Below are 16,897 nucleotides of genomic sequence, written 5' to 3' on the forward strand. Positions count from 1 at the left end.
GTTAGAACCTAAAACTAAGATTTTGTCAAAGATGTATAACTTGATGCTGAAATGGAACACTCAGGATGAAACGGTGAAGTCTGTTATGATTAAATGGGCACAGGATGTTGGACATAATATTATGTTTGCTGACTGGGAACAGTTATGGACCACCGGTATGAAATTTACGGCATGTAATGCCTTAAGAGAAAACTTAATGAAAATGATTTACAGGTGGTACATGACCCCAGTCAAGCTTGCAAAAATTTATCATTTGCCCGATAACAAATGTTGGAAATGTAAAGAGACTGAAGGTACATTCTTTCACCTTGGACGTGCCCAAGGATTAAGGCTTTCTGGGAAATGATCTATAATGAAATGAAAAAGGTATTTAAATATACCTTCCTGAAGAAACCAGAGGCCTTTCTCCTGGGCATGGTTGGCCAATTGGTGCCAAAGAAGGACAGAACTTTTTTTATGTACGCAACAACAGCAGCAAGAATACTTATCGCAAAATATTGGAAGACACAAGATTTACCCACTCTGGAAGAATGGCAGATGAAGATGATGGATTGGCAGAAATGATGATATGGGACTGGCAGAAATGACCGGCAGAATCCGAGACCAGGGAAAAGAGTCGGCGGAAGAAGATTGGAAGAAATTTAAAGACTATTTACAGAAATATTGCAAAATTAATGAATGTTAGAATGATGTTGGACAGAAATTAAGTGGTTTCCAGCTGTAATGCTTAAGAGATATGAAAAATAAGGTTTAGAAATAAGTAAAAACTAATGGGGAGAATTTGCGGAATTAACAATTTGAAATGGAATACAAGAAAGGGAGGTATGAGGAGGTCTGGAAAATAAGTTAAGAGAAAATAAGTAATGGAAACTTTATGTGTTTTTCTTTTATTTGTTTTTGTATTTTTGTATTTTTGTTATTTTTTCTTTTCTATTTTATATTGTACTATTTCTTGAAAATTTTAATAAATATTCTATTAAAAAAGAAAGAAAGAAAGAAAAGCTTTCCTTTATCCAGTTTCTCTGTGACATGCATAATTTTATAAACTTCTGTCATGTCACTTCTAATCTGTTTTTTCTCTAAACCATAAAGACCCAAATGCTGCAACCCTTCCTCATAGGGTGTTGTTCAATTTCCTTGATCATGTTTGTTGCCCTTTATTGAGCCTTTTCCATCTCTATGGTATCCTTTTTGAGGTGAGATGAAAAGAACTATACACTGTATTCCAGATAGGGTAGCACCATAGATATGCATAATTGTATTACTGACTGTATAATATATTGGGATCATGTACAATAAAGGTAAAGGTAAAGGTACCCCTGCCCGTACGGGCCAGTCGTGTCTGACTCTAGGGTTGTGCGCCCATCTCACTTAAGAGGCCGGGGGCCAGCGCTGTCCGGAGACACTTCCGGGTCACGTGGCCAGCGTGACGAAGCTGCTCTGGCAAGCCGACACCAGCGCAGCACACGGAAACGCCATTTACCTTTCCACTATAAAGCAATACCTATTTATCTACTTGCACTTAAGGGTGCTTTCGAACTGCTAGGTGGGCAGGAGCTGGGACCGAAGGACAGGAGCTCACCCCGCCACGGGGATTCGAACCGCCGACCATGCGATCGGCAAGCCCTAGGCACTGAGGCTTTACCCACAGCGCCACCCGCGTCCCAATATCATGTACAATATACTAGCATAAATAATGAACTAGACAAGGACCAATAAAATTGGTACTCAATCCAGATAAAGACAAAAGTACTGCTGCTGGGTGGTTTGTCTAGTTGAAACTGCACTTCCCCTGAAGCTTGTGGATGTTTATAAAATCCAATTACATTCCTGGAGGCCCATATGGCCTCTATGGCATGTAGTAAGCTTTCACCAGTTAGGACTCTTACGTAAACTGCAGCCCTTCCTAGACAGAAACAGGTTAGCCAGTTACTCAAACTCTGGTAATGCTCCAGGTTAGACTACTGTAATTTACACTACATGGGACTGCCTTTGAAGACTATTTGAAATTTCAGTTAGTTCAAAATACAGTGGTACCTTGGTTTGCATACATTTTGGATTACAAACACATCAAACCTGGAAGTGCGTGTCCCGGTTTGCAACCCTTTTTTTTTTTTTTGGATTACAACCCTTTTTTTTTATTACGAACAATTTTTTTTGGGAAGCCTCATTGGCGAAAGCACGCCTTGGGTTACAACCTGTTTTGGTTTACAAACAGACCTCTGGAGTGGATTATGATTGTAAACCAAGGCTGTGACAGTGAGTGGGAACATGCCTTGCCGAAATTCCTCCATAAGATCCTAGCCTATTTCCAATCACAAATGGAAGGGCTAGTGCAGGGGTCAGCAAACTTTTTCAGCAAGGGGCTGGTCCACTGTCCCTCAAACCTTGTGGGGGGCCGGACTATATTTTCTTTGGGGGGGGGGAATGAATGAATTCCTATGCCCCACAAAAAATGCAAAGGTGCATTTTAAATAAAAGCACACATTCTACTCATGTAAAAACACCAGGCAGGCCCCACAAATAACCCAGAGATGCCTTTTAAATAAAAGGACACATTCTACTAATGTAAAAACACACTGGTTCCCGGACTGTCTGTAGGCCGGATTTAGAAGGCAATAGGGCCGTCTGTGGCCCCCGGGCCTTGGTTTGCCTACTCATGGGCTAGTGGTATGGGACCTGGATAACTGAAGGATTGCCCATTTCAACATTAGCCTGCCCATTTACATGAGTTATGCTCAGAAGCTCTTATTTGGTTGTCTCAGCTGCCTGAGGTGAGATGGGTGGAGGCAGGGACTTCTCAGTTGTGGTGCCTGTTTAAGGAATATTTTCCCCAGTGAATACTTTTTGGCACCTATTATTAATATAATGTTCATGGTGCATGTGCAGAATGAAAGAAGAACAGTGAATAGGATTCTTCTTAAGTTATAAGATAAAAGTTATGCAGATTAAGCAAAATGTATGGCATACATCAGAAGATGGTCTAGGCAGGTTGTTGTTTTTTCTTCACTAACAGAAGAGCTCAATCCTACCTTTGCAGCATCCAATAGTTGTCTTGAATAGGATCTCCCTGAACTTTGCCATGGGAGTTGATTTAATATTGGTGGAATCTGAAAAGGATAAAAGAGACTCTGGTACATAAGAGCACAAAGTCCATGAACAGCTAATACTCCAAGCATTTTATGTGTACATCCTAGCACACTTAAAGACCATTTGCTTCTGGAAAGGAACAAAAGAATATATGAAGACTACTGACTGGGGAGCAGGTGTAAAATAAAATGTGTCTAACTACAGTGGTGCCCCGCAAGACGAACGCCTCGCAAGACGGAAAACCCGCTAGACGAAAGGGTTTTCCGTTTTGGAGGCGCTTCGCTAAACGAATTTCTCTATGGGGTTGCTTCGCAAGACGAAAAAATCTTGCGAGTTCCCGTGGTCCCCCCCCCGCTTTTTTCCGCCCTTTCCCTAAGCGCTAAGCCGCTTATCAGCTGTTCCGCTGATAAGCCGCTTCTCAGCTGATTGCTAAAAGCCGCTAGACCGCTAATAGCGCTAATCCGCTAAGATGTCAATGGGCTTGCTTCGCAAGACGAAAAAACCGCTAGACGAAGAGAATCGCGGAACGGATTAATTTCGTCTTGCGAGGCACCACTGTATTTAAAATGCTAAATGGCAACGAACCTTCTCCTTCTTTCACTTGTATTTCCACCAGGCTTGTGTTCTTTTGTGTTCTGGAAGGCCCAGTCTCTTCCAACTTAATCTTTCCTTCCCCATATACCATGTGAATTTAATTTTTTTTAATAACTCATTTCTTCAGAGCATATTTTCATGCTCTTGTACTTGCTATGATCTATATACAAAACCCAGGCTAGGGATTTTGACTCCCAGGTCTGGTTTGCGCATCTCATTAAACCACAGTGCATATAAACCACAAGAGGGGAGAGAGCTCTTTCACTTGGGTCCTGCTCGTGGCTTCCCATTGGGGCATCTGGTTGTCCATCATGAGAACAGGGTGCTGGACAATGGCTATGTCCTATTTGCACGGTCAGAGGCAGCAATATTTCTGAATACCAGTTGCCAGAAACCGCAGGAGAGGTAAGACCTGTTTGTGGGTTTCTCATAATGGGTATCTGCTTAGCCTCTTCGAAAACAGGATGCTGGACTAGATGAGTCTTTGCTTTGATCCAGCAAACACTTACCTTCTTGTGTGCTGACAGGTGCTTCACTCGTTCCCCACTACTGCTGCTAGGGAAAAAGCCATGGTCTGGCTTGTTATGTAGTCCAAACCCAGGCTAATGATTTGTGTTCTCCAAACAAACCATAAATAGTAAGCCAAGAGCAAAACTTGGCTTCTACTTGACCAGTCAGACAACAGCTTGTCCCCCAGCAGCAGCATGCTGCTCTTTCATGCTCTGGTTAATGTGGTATGTGAACAAGGACATAGAGGACTTGTCTCAAGGTAGTTCCTCGCCAGTTCTTTAAAAAGGCTAGCAGGTAAGACCCTAAGAAAAACCAACTATCTCTCCCTGATGAAGGGTAGAAAAACACCCAAGAGGAAAAAACAAACAAGCGCCATCCCCTTTATATTACTGGAAATAACAATATAAAAATGTATAATAGTCATAAGAACTTTGCTTTTGTTCTTTTAATTATATCTGGGGGTTTTCCAATCAAACACACTGAATTTCCACTCCCTCTGAATTTTCTTTGTTTCTTGGGTGTTTGTGCTCAAACTTTGGGTTATCAACAAATATATGGATTTTCTGCTGAACAGCATGGATTACATTGTTAGCAGATCTCCTTGTTACCTCACTGTAGGGCCGTTGTTCATTATCCTTGACTAGTAAATACCCCTCTTACATGCTTATTTTACACACATTTCCTGGCAAGTCCCATCAATCCTCGTGGTAGTTTCTAATGTGTAATGGGTTTAAGGGTCAGGGGATGGTAGCCAGTTGCGTACTTGTCATATTAACCTCATATAACCCAGGGATTCTCAAACTGACCTTAACCTATGACTGCGGGCATGATCACAGAACAATCATTTTTCATATATATCATATTCCACATAAGATGACATGTTGTTAACCATGCTGCTGTCTGCATTTCAGAACCCTGGTCCAGTTCACATTTTTCAGATGATGCAACTGTGTCAAATATGTTCTAGCAGAAAAGCTATGGTGTGTAATGTGTCCTTTCTTTATTTCTTTTACTGTGGCTCATAACTCTATTGTAAGAGATATTTACATTGCTTAAAGACAGTATTATTTTGACAAACCCAGGCTACTTTGCTCCCTAGTCTATTATCCTCAAAGAGCATACAAACTGAAGACAAACCAGACAAAACATTTAAAAAGTGGTACCTCAATTTTCCAACGTTATCTATTCCAGAGTTCTGAGTTCTGAAACATTTGAAAACCCAAAACTCAAAATGGAAGCCTCAAAACGGAAAACTCAATATGGAAGCCATGTTTCATGTTCAACTTCCGAGGCACATTCAAAAACGGAAGCATTTATTCCTGGATTTATGGTGTCTGAAAACTGAAATGTTTGTCAATGGAGACGCTCGAAAACCGAGGTACCACTGTATTTTAAGCCTGAATGTCTGCAACATGAAAGTTAAACAGGGGTGGAAAGCACTTAAATTTGTATTTAATTGTGTATTGGTTGAATATATGAGAATATCTTACTACATATTTCCCCCCACACTTGTCAAAAGCACTGAAAAATCCTTCTACACAAGCACTAAATGTAAATGAAGTGGTTCTAATGTATATGATCTACTAATATGGGACCTATACTCCAAAGGTCTCAGACACTGTATTGTGTGTGCCTGTTGTGCCTGAATTTATTTATTTATTATGATAAGCTTGCCAACGAAGTTCTGCCAAAGTGATCCCAAAGTGTACACCGTCTGACCATGCTATTACTTTTTGTGGAAATGTTCCTGGAAACAATGAAGGACAGACTGCATAATATATATGCTCCTGCTATGCCTCTGATCTACTTTCAATTCCTTGAACGTGGCAATATTTAATATGACAGTAAACACACAGATGATGAAAATTGTATTTACTGTATTTTTTGCTCCATAGGGCGCACCGGACCATAGGGCGCACCTAGTTTTTAGGGGGGGAAATCAAGAGAATTGATGTGGGGATCCATTTTGCAGCACAAGGCTAGGGTTAGGGGGGCTGAAGCGATGGAGCCCCAGACCAACCAGACATCTTCCTTCCAAATCGGGTTGACAAAACCAAGCGCTGCTTTGCAAGCGACAAAATGTATGTCTGCACTGATCTTTTTGCCGTCTTAAGTCTTGTTTGTGTGTGAAAATCATCCCCAGTGCAGGTGGGATAACAGCAGCCAGAATTTGGGGCTGCAAAGAGGAAGGAAACAGACCATGTGGGGAGCGGGATTTAAATCCACACTCACGCACTTAAACCCCGTAAACGCTGCTAATAAAATCCCCTAGCATTGCAGTGGGTTGGACTAGATGACCCTTGGGACCCCTTCCAACTCTACAATTCTATGATCGAAGTCGGACTTCTATGATTCTATGCTTCCCCTGTGGCTGCTTCAAAGTTTTTTTTAAAAAAAGTCGGGAAATCCCATTGCGGCTATTCCGCATCTGCTTTCCCAGCTGCCTTCGCCGCCTCCCCCTGCAAAAAAGGGGCTGCTTCTTCTCCAGGAACCCCCCTCCCCCAGCACGCAGGGGCAACGTGTTTTGGCGTGTCCCTCGGCTCGCCCCCCCCCCGCATCGCCTTTCAGGTTCCCTCGCTCCCTCCCCCGGCCGTTTCTGCAGTGGGTGCTGGCGGGGCTTTCCGCCATTCCTTGGAAGAGCAATCCCCCCATGGTGGCGAGGGAGAGGGGCGGTGGGAGCGCGCGTCTATGTCGTCGTCAGGTGGAAGGGAAGCGGCCTCCCCGCCTTTAAATGGCATTGCTTGTCATCTGAGCATGCTCCTGTGTGGGCAGGCGAGAGAGAGAGCGTGGCATGAGGACACCAGCGGAGCGCGCACATCTTTCTGCCAGTCGCCGCCACCAGCAGGATTTACCCTCCTCCCCAGCTCACTTTTGCGGCTGCGAAGCAGCAGAAGCCACCCTCTCGCCCCACCTCCGGCAGCTTTCCCACCTTTTTCGCCCGGGTCTCCCTCGCATTAGAGAGAAACACCTCAAGGCAGCGAAGAATAAGCAGCAGCACAAAGCGAGACCCAAGCGCAAGGAGCTCCTCGGGGTGCTGGTTTTCTGGCACGCGCACTCTTTTTTGACGTTCCCTTTTTTGCTGTTTTTCTCTTTTCCCCACTTGATGGCTGCCGCCGCCGCCAAACCCACGGAGCTGATGGGCATCTGCTCGAGCTACCAGGCAGTGATGCCGCACTTCGTCTGCATAGCCGAAGAGTTCCCTCAGCCCACCCAGCTGCCTCGGGGCAAGTGTGCAGACCCCGCCAGTCGTGCTTCAAGACGCAGCTCTCCCGGCTTCAGCAAAAGGAACCCGAAGCCTTTGGAGTGCAGCCCGAGTTCCCACTGCGCTCCAAAGGCTTCAGGTGGCTATCCCTGAAGCCTGGAGAGCGAGAGGGGTCACCGACCCCTCTCGCTCTCCATTCGCTCCATAGGACGCACACACATTCCCCTTCATTTTTAGAGGGGGGGGGGAAGTGCGTCTTATAGAGCGAAAAATATGGTAGATTAATTTGTTTTACAAAACTGAAGAATTTTTCTGCACACTTTGGCCAAAACAGATTTAAGAACATATTCTTATATACATATAATCTTTCAATACTTCGAGTATTATAGCTACTTTGGAGAGAAAAATAGGCACACCTATTTATCTTAGTTCAGTGCCTATTGTTTCAACTGTTCTATTTAAAATAAGTTAATTAGCTAAAAACTATGTTAATTTACTTGAACATATTCTAAAAGTTCATCATTTTTTTTATTTGGATAAAGATTAACCAGTGGTGAGGTAGCAGAAAGCAAATATAAATGATCATAAAAGTAGAAAGGCTACAAGAAATAATACTATGTGGCCAAGTTGGCATCATTATTTTATACCCTGACAAATGTAAAAAGGGATCTGTTTAATCATGCTATATCTCTATTAAGGAACCTACCCTCAGCATTTGGACAGCTCCACACAGGACTGTGCACTCAAGACTTTGCTTCAGCGCTTTCCCCTCAAATAGGCTATTATTATTATTATTATTATTATTACTACTACTACTACTACCCTGCTTTTTTCCCTGACAGGGGCACAAGGCAGCTTATAGATAAAAACAAGAACCATACAAATAATTACAATAAAAACAGGCACCAGTTCTTTAATTTAAAGCAGTTCCAAAAGTCTGTTGGAACAAGAAAGTCTTCACATGCCAGCAGAAGTGCAAGGTGGAAGCCAGTCTAACTTCTCTTGGGAATGAGTTCCAAAATCTGGAAGCAGCCACTGATCTAACTCAACAGCTTCATTGTTTTCAGAGCTGGGACTCACTTTTTATCCAAATATGCATTTGGGGACGTATTTGGAGTCCTGCTGGATCTGACCAAAGGTTCATCCTGTACAACATTTGTTTTCACAGTTGCCAGCCAGATGCCTATGCTAAGAATGCAAGCAGGGCCTCACCACTTTTGATTTCCATCAATGGGTATTCAAAGGCTGATACTGGAGGCAGTGAACAGCCACTGATATAGCCTGTGGGTTACTTATGTGATGCTAGGTGAAGTAGTACTTCCTTTCGTTCTGTTTTTCCCCCTAAGCAAAGTAATTCATTAAACATCATTAATTAAACCATGAGTATAATTTGATGTAACAAATATTCTTAAAAGCCTAAATAGTTATTCAATTGCAACTATGAATTTTGACTTATAAACTTATACTAATCTAGTCTAAATAAATATTCATAATTGAGGCTAGGGGAGGATAGAATCACTGAACAAATGTCAATAAAACAGATAGACAAGGGTTGAAACTATCGAGGAGTACTACAAAGCAGATAAACTGGAGAGGATATTGTACGCTGACTAGTTTGCAAACAGCCAGAGCAAATAATTTACTTTCTGGAAAGCATTTCAGAGTACAGAATGTGCCAAGAATGCTAAAGGTGTAATTAGTTGTTCCAGTTATTGAAATGATTGGTAAATGTTGGTAAATACTTCATATACCAACATGAGGTAGTAACTGTTTCAAGTTTCTTTTCAAGACTGAGATACTCATCTACTTGTTTGAATCAACCCACAAATGCAGAGTATGGTAGTGACAGGATCCATATATTTTAACTCACCTTCCCTCCAAAGAACTTAGGTTAGTGTACATGATTCCCTAAGCCCACCCACCCCCACTCATTCTGTCCTAATGGCAACCCTGTGAAATGACTAGACTAGGACCACATTCACACCACATATTTAAAGAACTATGACTCCACTTTAAACATTTGTGACTTTCCAGGAATTCTGGGATGTAGAATTTGTTAATGGATAAAATGCTCACCTCTTAAAAATCTAAAAGCCTGAGCAAACATGTCTATCTTCACATGACACCGAAATGACAACAGTACTGGCCCCTGACATATCTGTAAGGAGGGGGAATTCCACAAACAGGGTGGTGGCACAGAGAAAGCTCAGCCTCGCCAACAGAGGAATGTGAAGAAGAGATCTGTCCGCTAGTCTTAAAGTTTGAGCAGACTGATAGATACTCCTTCAGGTGTTCAGGTACCAAGCTGCTTAAGGCTTTAAGGATATACTTAAGCCTCTTGAATTGGGCTTGAAAGTGAATAAGCAGCTAATGCAGTTATTTGACAATTGGTATAATATTGTTACAGATCTGGGTTAAAAGAGTTTGGGGGTGCAAGGGCATCCATAACTGCTAGTTAGTGCATGTCAGAAATAAATAATGTGGTAGAATTTAGCTGATTTTTGGAGAATAAAGGGAAGATGCAAGATGTTAGATTTAAAATACAAGCTGAATCAGTTCTCCTGTTCAGGAGACCACTGGTAGTGATATCATTAAGAACACAAGGAAAACTAAGTGGTGGGCCATTAAAGAACAATTGACCATGCAGGTGCTGTCCTTCCCCCAGCTGTGTGTTAGTTAGCAGAAGAAATAGCAGAGCTAGGAGGGGGATGTTACAGGAAGCAAAGGGAAAATGTGTCCTTTTTAAAGAAACAGAGGTCTGGAGAAGGTGGGAACAAACAGATGGAAGGGGAGGTATTTTTTGGCAAGGTGTTCTGGAAACAAGGGGGGGGGGGGACTCCATGCAATGCTGACAGGAGGAGGCTGCACTGAGAGACTGGGGACCATGACTGGCTGCTGCTTTGGACCCAAACTCACTTGAAGCTATTGAAAGACGCCATCAGGGACACTCTTGGGGGATTATGTTCTGTGCCCCCTCCACTGAAGGCTTTAGGTGTAAATAAGTGTAAAATAAACCACATTTTTTAAGGACAGTAGTCTCCGCTGTGCCTCAGTCTCCCAAGAGAAACACAACACTGGGTGAGCACCAGGAACCCTCTGGAATCTTGCTACAACTTGGCAGAGATTGGGGTGGTACGCAACCTTTGTAACAATATGATCTCTCTTAGCTATACCAGTCAAAACTCTGGCAGCAGCATTCTACACTAGTGGCCAAAATTGCAGAAACCTTTTGGAGAAAGTGTATTTTCAAAGTCTGGTGACTCCTAACACCACTTTCTTTTTGAGTAATACCATAAAATTATATATCAATGGAAAGATAATTTAATGAAGAATGTAATGCAATGAAGTTTGTTCCATTATCTGTATTCTACCAAAAGTGATAGCCAAATAACCAGAAAAAGGAGTGTTTAGAGAGCCAATCAGGTGTCATCTTGTTTTGGCAATAATGGCTCATAACACCATTTTTTGGGAGTAATATCATAAAATTATATATCAATGGAAAGATAATTTAATGAAGAATGTAGTGCAATAACTTTTATGAAGGATTATATATTACAACATAAATAAGGACATTTGTCAGTGTGTTTTGTGATTGCTATCAAGTTGGTTGGGGGTTTTTTGTTCTTTCATTTATTGAGCTTGTAAAACATAATAAAATTAAAGGAATGGTGCAAAGAGTTGAAAGGTCACCCAGAAAGTACTATGTAAAACAGTATTACTAAGTGAACAAGGCTACAGTTATGAAGAAAGTAGAAGAAAAATTGGTGGAAACTTAACCAAAGGTGGCATTTCTAAATTTCTGAAGAGGTATAAGGAGACTCAGTCACTACAAAATCAGACTGGTAAAGGCAGGAAAAGGTGCACAACAGCAAGTGAAGATAGAAGAATTGAGAGACTGTGCCTACATGACAGAAGAAAATCATCTGGGTGCATACAAGATGACATGGCGCAATGTAATGTGAAGTTGAGTGCAAGGATTGTTCGGCACAGAGTGCAGGAATATGATCTAAATGCTAGAATTCCAAGGAAAAAGCCACTGTTATCTCTCAAACAAAGGTTGAAAAGATTAAACTGGGCTAAAGCGCATGTTAACTGGACAGTGGAACAATGGGGCAGTGTTATTTGGAGTGATGAGACCCAAATCTCCTTGCTTGGTAGTGATGGCATGAAATATGCGAGGAGGAGAATCAGAGAAGATTTACATCCTACTTGCATTACACCTACCGTGAAACACCCAGTTAGTGTTATGATCTGGGGTTGTATGACAGCAAAAAGTGTGGGCAGAATTTGAGTCATTAATGGGAATGAAAATACCCCAAAATACATAGCCCATACCTGAACTCAATAAAAAATCTATGGAGCCAACTAAAGAAACTTGATGGTTGGAAGCAACCCAGCAATAAAACCCAATTAATAGAGGCAATAATTCAATCTTGGTTTCACATTATTACAGCTGTAGAACTAAAAAACTTGGTTCACTCCATGGGAAGGCCAAAGGTTACCCAACTAAGTATTAACTGACATGGTAAGAATTTTTGTATATCTCATTTTTTCTATGTGTCTCACATTTCTTCTTTATAACTGCTGTTGTAATAAATAATCCTTCACAAAAGATACTGAATTGTATTCTTCATAAAATATATTGCATTACATTACACTCATGCTAAAGTTCAGTTCATGCATCCACCTGATCCTTTACTAACCTATTTTTGGCCAAATAAGAATGACTGCTACTGGGTGCCCTATGAAAATATAATCAGAGAAGTTCCATTTCCTTCATCATCAACTAGGAAGGATGTATGTCATAGACGGTAAGGTCCACAAACAAGTGCAGAAATTGGAAAAAAAAGTATGATGTAACCTTTCACTACAAAGGTAAGCTAACAGTGAAATAATGTAAAAATAACATCAGATGACAGTGTAACATAAGAGAGTGCAATTTTAACTATTCTCACAAATGTGTGAGTTATTTCAGGCTCAAAGAGACCTTAAACCTGTACACACAAATATATATATATATATATATATATATATATATATATATATATATGCTTTCGTAGATTTTCACGGGTACAGGAATGCAGGTTTTGGTGTCCTCGGGTGTCTTCCCGTGTAAAAGTTGGGGTGTCTAGGCGACGTTTCGACGAGGTCTCACTCGTCATCTTCAGGCTGGTGCTTTCGGCTTCTTGTTACTGGAACAGAGCAGGATCTCAGTGTTTGAGTTCCTATAAATACTGTAGAGGGGGTGTGGTGTATAGCCTCCAATGTTCTGGGCAGAGAGGAAGTTCCCAGGCTAGTGTGCCTTTTCTTCTTTTGTTCCTTAATTACTTGAGAGATATCTTGAGTGATTTCTTGAGTGATATCCTGAGTACCACTTAGGTGGGTCATTAGGTGTGGATTAGTTGTTAAAGTCTTTGTGTCTTGACCTCTTGAACTTTGTGAAGAGTTTTCCTGAGAAGATGGCTGTACTGTACTTAGTTGTGCTCTGGCTTGGCTTCGTGTATAGGGGCGAGCTGTGGTTTTGTGGCTTGTGTCAGCCAGGTCTGTGTAGGGATTGCAGGGGGGTGCAGCATCCGGAGGTGCCACCATGGATTGGCACCTCCGGATGCTGCACCCCCCTGCAATCCCTACACAGACCTGGCTGACACAAGCCACAAAACCACAGCTCGCCCCTATACACGAAGCCAAGCCAGAGCACAACTAAGTACAGTACAGCCATCTTCTCAGGAAAACTCTTCACAATGTTCAAGAGGTCAAGACACAAAGACTTTAACAACTAATCCACACCTAATGACCCACCTAAGTGGTACTCAGGATATCACTCAAGAAATCACTCAAGATATCTCTCAAGTAATTAAGGAACAAAAGAAGAAAAGGCACACTAGCCTGGGAACTTCCTCTCTGCCCAGAACATTGGAGGCTATACACCACACCCCCTCTACAGTATTTATAGGAACTCAAACACTGAGATCCTGCTCTGTTCCAGTAACAAGAAGCCGAAAGCACCAGCCTGAAGATGACGAGTGAGACCTCGTCGAAACGTCGCCTAGACACCCCAACTTTTACACGGGAAGACACCCGAGGACACCAAAACCTGCATATATATATATATATATATGTTTTAAAAATTACTTCAAAATCAGTTTATTTTATAACCACAAAAACACACTTATTTATAAAACATAAAAAGTACATGGTTAGCCCATTCTATAAAAAAAAAAGGTATGATACATGTGTTAGTTGTGGTTTGCACGCTATGGCTTATTGAACCTACCGAGGTATAAAATGACTAAAATTCACTATGAATGGTCACTATGACCCTTTTCTGTTGCACTTAATACCATTTTTATACCTTATTTTGAAAGAGACAAAAAATAGCTTTATTTTGATACCCAAATAAGCCCAATTGGTTGAAAAATAAGCAGAACAGGAGGTTTTTTTCCTAAACAGAAATCGCATTAGTCTAAATCAAGCAAAAGTTGAAATGTTAAAAAAATTCTCCTGCGCCCAATTTTGGACCAAAAAATAAAATAAAAATTAATTTGAGGTTATCTCATAAGTATCTACAGAAAAAAAAAATTTTGAAGAAAATCTGAGTCGTGAGAGCACGGTTGAGTATTAAAATCAGGTGATTTGGCGTGGAATGACCCTTATATGTACTTTTGTTTTGTGATCTATTTCTTAAAATAAACAATATCACAGTAAAGGTAAAGGTAAAGGGACCCCTGACCATTAGGTCCAGTCGTGCCCGACTCTAGGGTTGCGGCGCTCATCTCGCTTTATTGGCCGTGGGAGCCGGCGTACAGTTTCCGGATCATGTGGCCAGCATGACTAAGCCGCTTCTGGCGAACCAGAGCAGCACACAGAAACGCCGTTTACCTTCCTGCTGGAGCAGTACCTATTTATCTACCTGCACTTTGACGTGCTTTTGAACTGCTAGGTTGGCAGGAGCAGGGACTGAGCAACGGGAGCTCACCCCGTTGCGGGGATTCGAACCGTCGACCATCTGATCAGCAAGTCCTAGGCTCTGTGGTTTAACCCACAGTACCACCCGCTTCAGTAGATAAAAGTAAATGTCATGTGAAAAACAAGTAAAAGGTGATACATTTTTAATTTTGACGGACAGGATTATTTGATACATTTCTCTTTCTTCATTGGTCTCCTGTCAGTTTCCATTAAAGGGGAAACCTTTATAGCCCAAATCTCCTCCCTAAAAGGAGCCCAGGGGAGCTAACAATATAAAATCTGATGAAACCCTATTCATTATCAAATCACAGAGCCTACGTGTACCCATCACCTTCCAAAAGTCTGGACGTATGTCCACCACAGAGAAACCCCTCTCACATATGCAGCCTCCTAAACATCCATAGCAGTGGTATTACAAGAAAGGTATATTCCTCTCATTGTAAAATGCAGTTTAAAACACATGGGAAAAAGTGTCCCTTCAAGAACATGGTTCCCAGGGCGAGGTCTGTACAGTGGTACCTCGGGTTAAGAACTTAATTCATTCCGGAGGTCCGTTCTTAACCTGAAACTGTTCTTAACCTGAAGCACCACTTTAGCTAAAGGGGCCTCCCACTGCCGCCATGCCTTTTGCCGCCGCCCGATTTCTGTTCTCATCCTGAAGCAAAGTTCTTAACCCGAGGTACTATTTCTGGGTTAGCGGAGTCAGTAACCTGAAGTGTCTGTAACCTGAGGTACCACTGTATTAGAATTATTTTAAGATGTTTTAATTGCTTGTTTGTGTTTGCCGCCCTGGGCTCCTTTGAGAAGAAGGGCAAAATAAAAATGTTAATATGATTATTACTATGTAGGGCATCACCAGTGCTTTTTCAGGGAGTACTCAAGGGTATGCAGCACCAGCACCTCTATTTTGTTTTTGAAAAGTGTGGCACTAACTGCAGTAACTTGATGGTGAGATACAGCACCTATTTTCTAGAAAAAAAGCACTGGGCATTATATACTAGTACCAACATTTTACATTTGCAATAAGATCCTCAATAAGGCTTTTTTTTTTTTGTCTGCTGGGGGGCTGGATTGTCTGCCCCCAAAGAGCCGTGTTATTTTATTTATTGTACAATACATAGCTATTACAACTGCAGATACACAACTGCACCTCTCCCCATAAAGCCCATGTGTGGGTCTGGGCCATCTAAGTGACCAGAGGGCAAAGTTTTCTCTCACACTAGCAGCTTTTGATTTCCACACAGGCAGCAGACATTCCAGCATGTGGGAAAAAGTAAAAGGGACATTACCACCGAGCCCAGCTTTTGAGAATCCACAGCTGCCCTTATCTATATAGGCCCAGGACGGTCCGGCAGCAACTATTATCATTACGAAAGAGCACTATCAGTTTGCAAAGCACCAGAGCCCTACCTAGAGGAGCTTACAACTTGGAATTCACTCCAGGAAAGAGGAGGAGGAAAGTTTCGTTGCTGTCCCTTGATCACAAACAAGTGTGATAAGAAACATTAGGAACTAGGTTTTACATAAGATCATAAGCGGAGCCCGCTGGATCAGGCCAATAGCCCACCTAGTCCTGTTCTCGCAGAAGCTAAGCAGGTGCCTATTATGGGGAAACCCGCAAGCAGGACTCGCCTCGCCTGAGGTTTCTAACAACTGGTATTCAGAAGTATTGCTGCCTCTGGCCGTGCAGGAAGGACACAGCCACTGTGGAAAGAAAGCATTGATCCTTATCACCCTCCATGAATGACCTAATCCTCTTTTAGAGACATCAGGGCTGGGACACACAGCTTCGCATTTAGGAGACTCTCGCTTGGGGCACCCTCGTAACCCTCCGACTACAATCTCCCCGAAGTCTTACCCGCGCGGAATAACCGACCTTGGTCCCCTCAGGACGTTCCCCGCCCCTCAGCCTCCCCTCAACCCTTCCGCGGCGGAGCGAGCCCACCTCTCCGCCCGCTCGCCCGCCTCAGTCCCACCGGTGCACCTGCGATATCCTCCGGGGCGGACGCCCCCACTTCCACGAGTGAGCTCCCGCCGCCGGCCGCCACAGCAATGAAGCCAGCAGTAGTCTATGCCGCGGAGAAGCAGCCGCACCGGGCGAGATGCCCGGTGCCGCCGCCGACAGAGCCCTCAGCGCCGCCATGTTGGCGAGCACAGAGAGGTGGGGAAGAAGAGTCGCGGGGCGCCAGAGGACAGGAAACGGAGCCGAGGATAGAGAGAGGGGGGAAGGAGAGGCACCGGAAGTGGGTGGAACGCGTGGCTGGAGAAAGAAGCCGCACTGGGTCACCTCGGGCCCCTGGTAACGCATCTGCTTGGTCTACCCCGCAGGGTAGGATGTAGAGGTGGTGGAGAGGAGAACCATGGGTGCACAACCCTTATTTACTTTTATTCATTAATCCGGCTCTTCGAAGATCAAATAATAATAAGAAAAACGGATCCCAAATACTGTAGTTGGTTCCCAATGTAAGTGGCTAGAACTGCCTTTCTTCACCTTGGAAACCCAGACGTTGTTGAACTACAACTCCCACTAGCTAA

The 16,897-nt window shown here is 42.8% G+C and overlaps 1 protein-coding gene across 1 annotated transcript in view; it reads right to left on the minus strand.

The window, feature by feature from the left end:
• ABCB7 (ATP binding cassette subfamily B member 7) overlaps positions 1–16,546 on the minus strand; it is a 68,867-nt gene extending 52,321 nt beyond the window's left edge. The window contains exons 1-2 of the mRNA XM_081847019.1: positions 16,347–16,546; positions 3,033–3,110 (exon numbers count right to left, since the gene is read on the minus strand). Coding sequence (XP_081703145.1) covers positions 3,033–3,110; positions 16,347–16,505 — 237 coding nt within the window. The 5' untranslated portion in view covers positions 16,506–16,546. The remainder of the gene's footprint in view (positions 1–3,032; positions 3,111–16,346) is intronic.
• Between the last annotated feature and the right edge of the window lie 351 nt (positions 16,547–16,897).

This window comes from Podarcis erhardii (genome assembly GCF_964252035.2).
Source record: "Podarcis erhardii genome assembly, chromosome: Z".
Taxonomy (NCBI): Eukaryota; Metazoa; Chordata; class Lepidosauria; order Squamata; family Lacertidae; genus Podarcis; species Podarcis erhardii.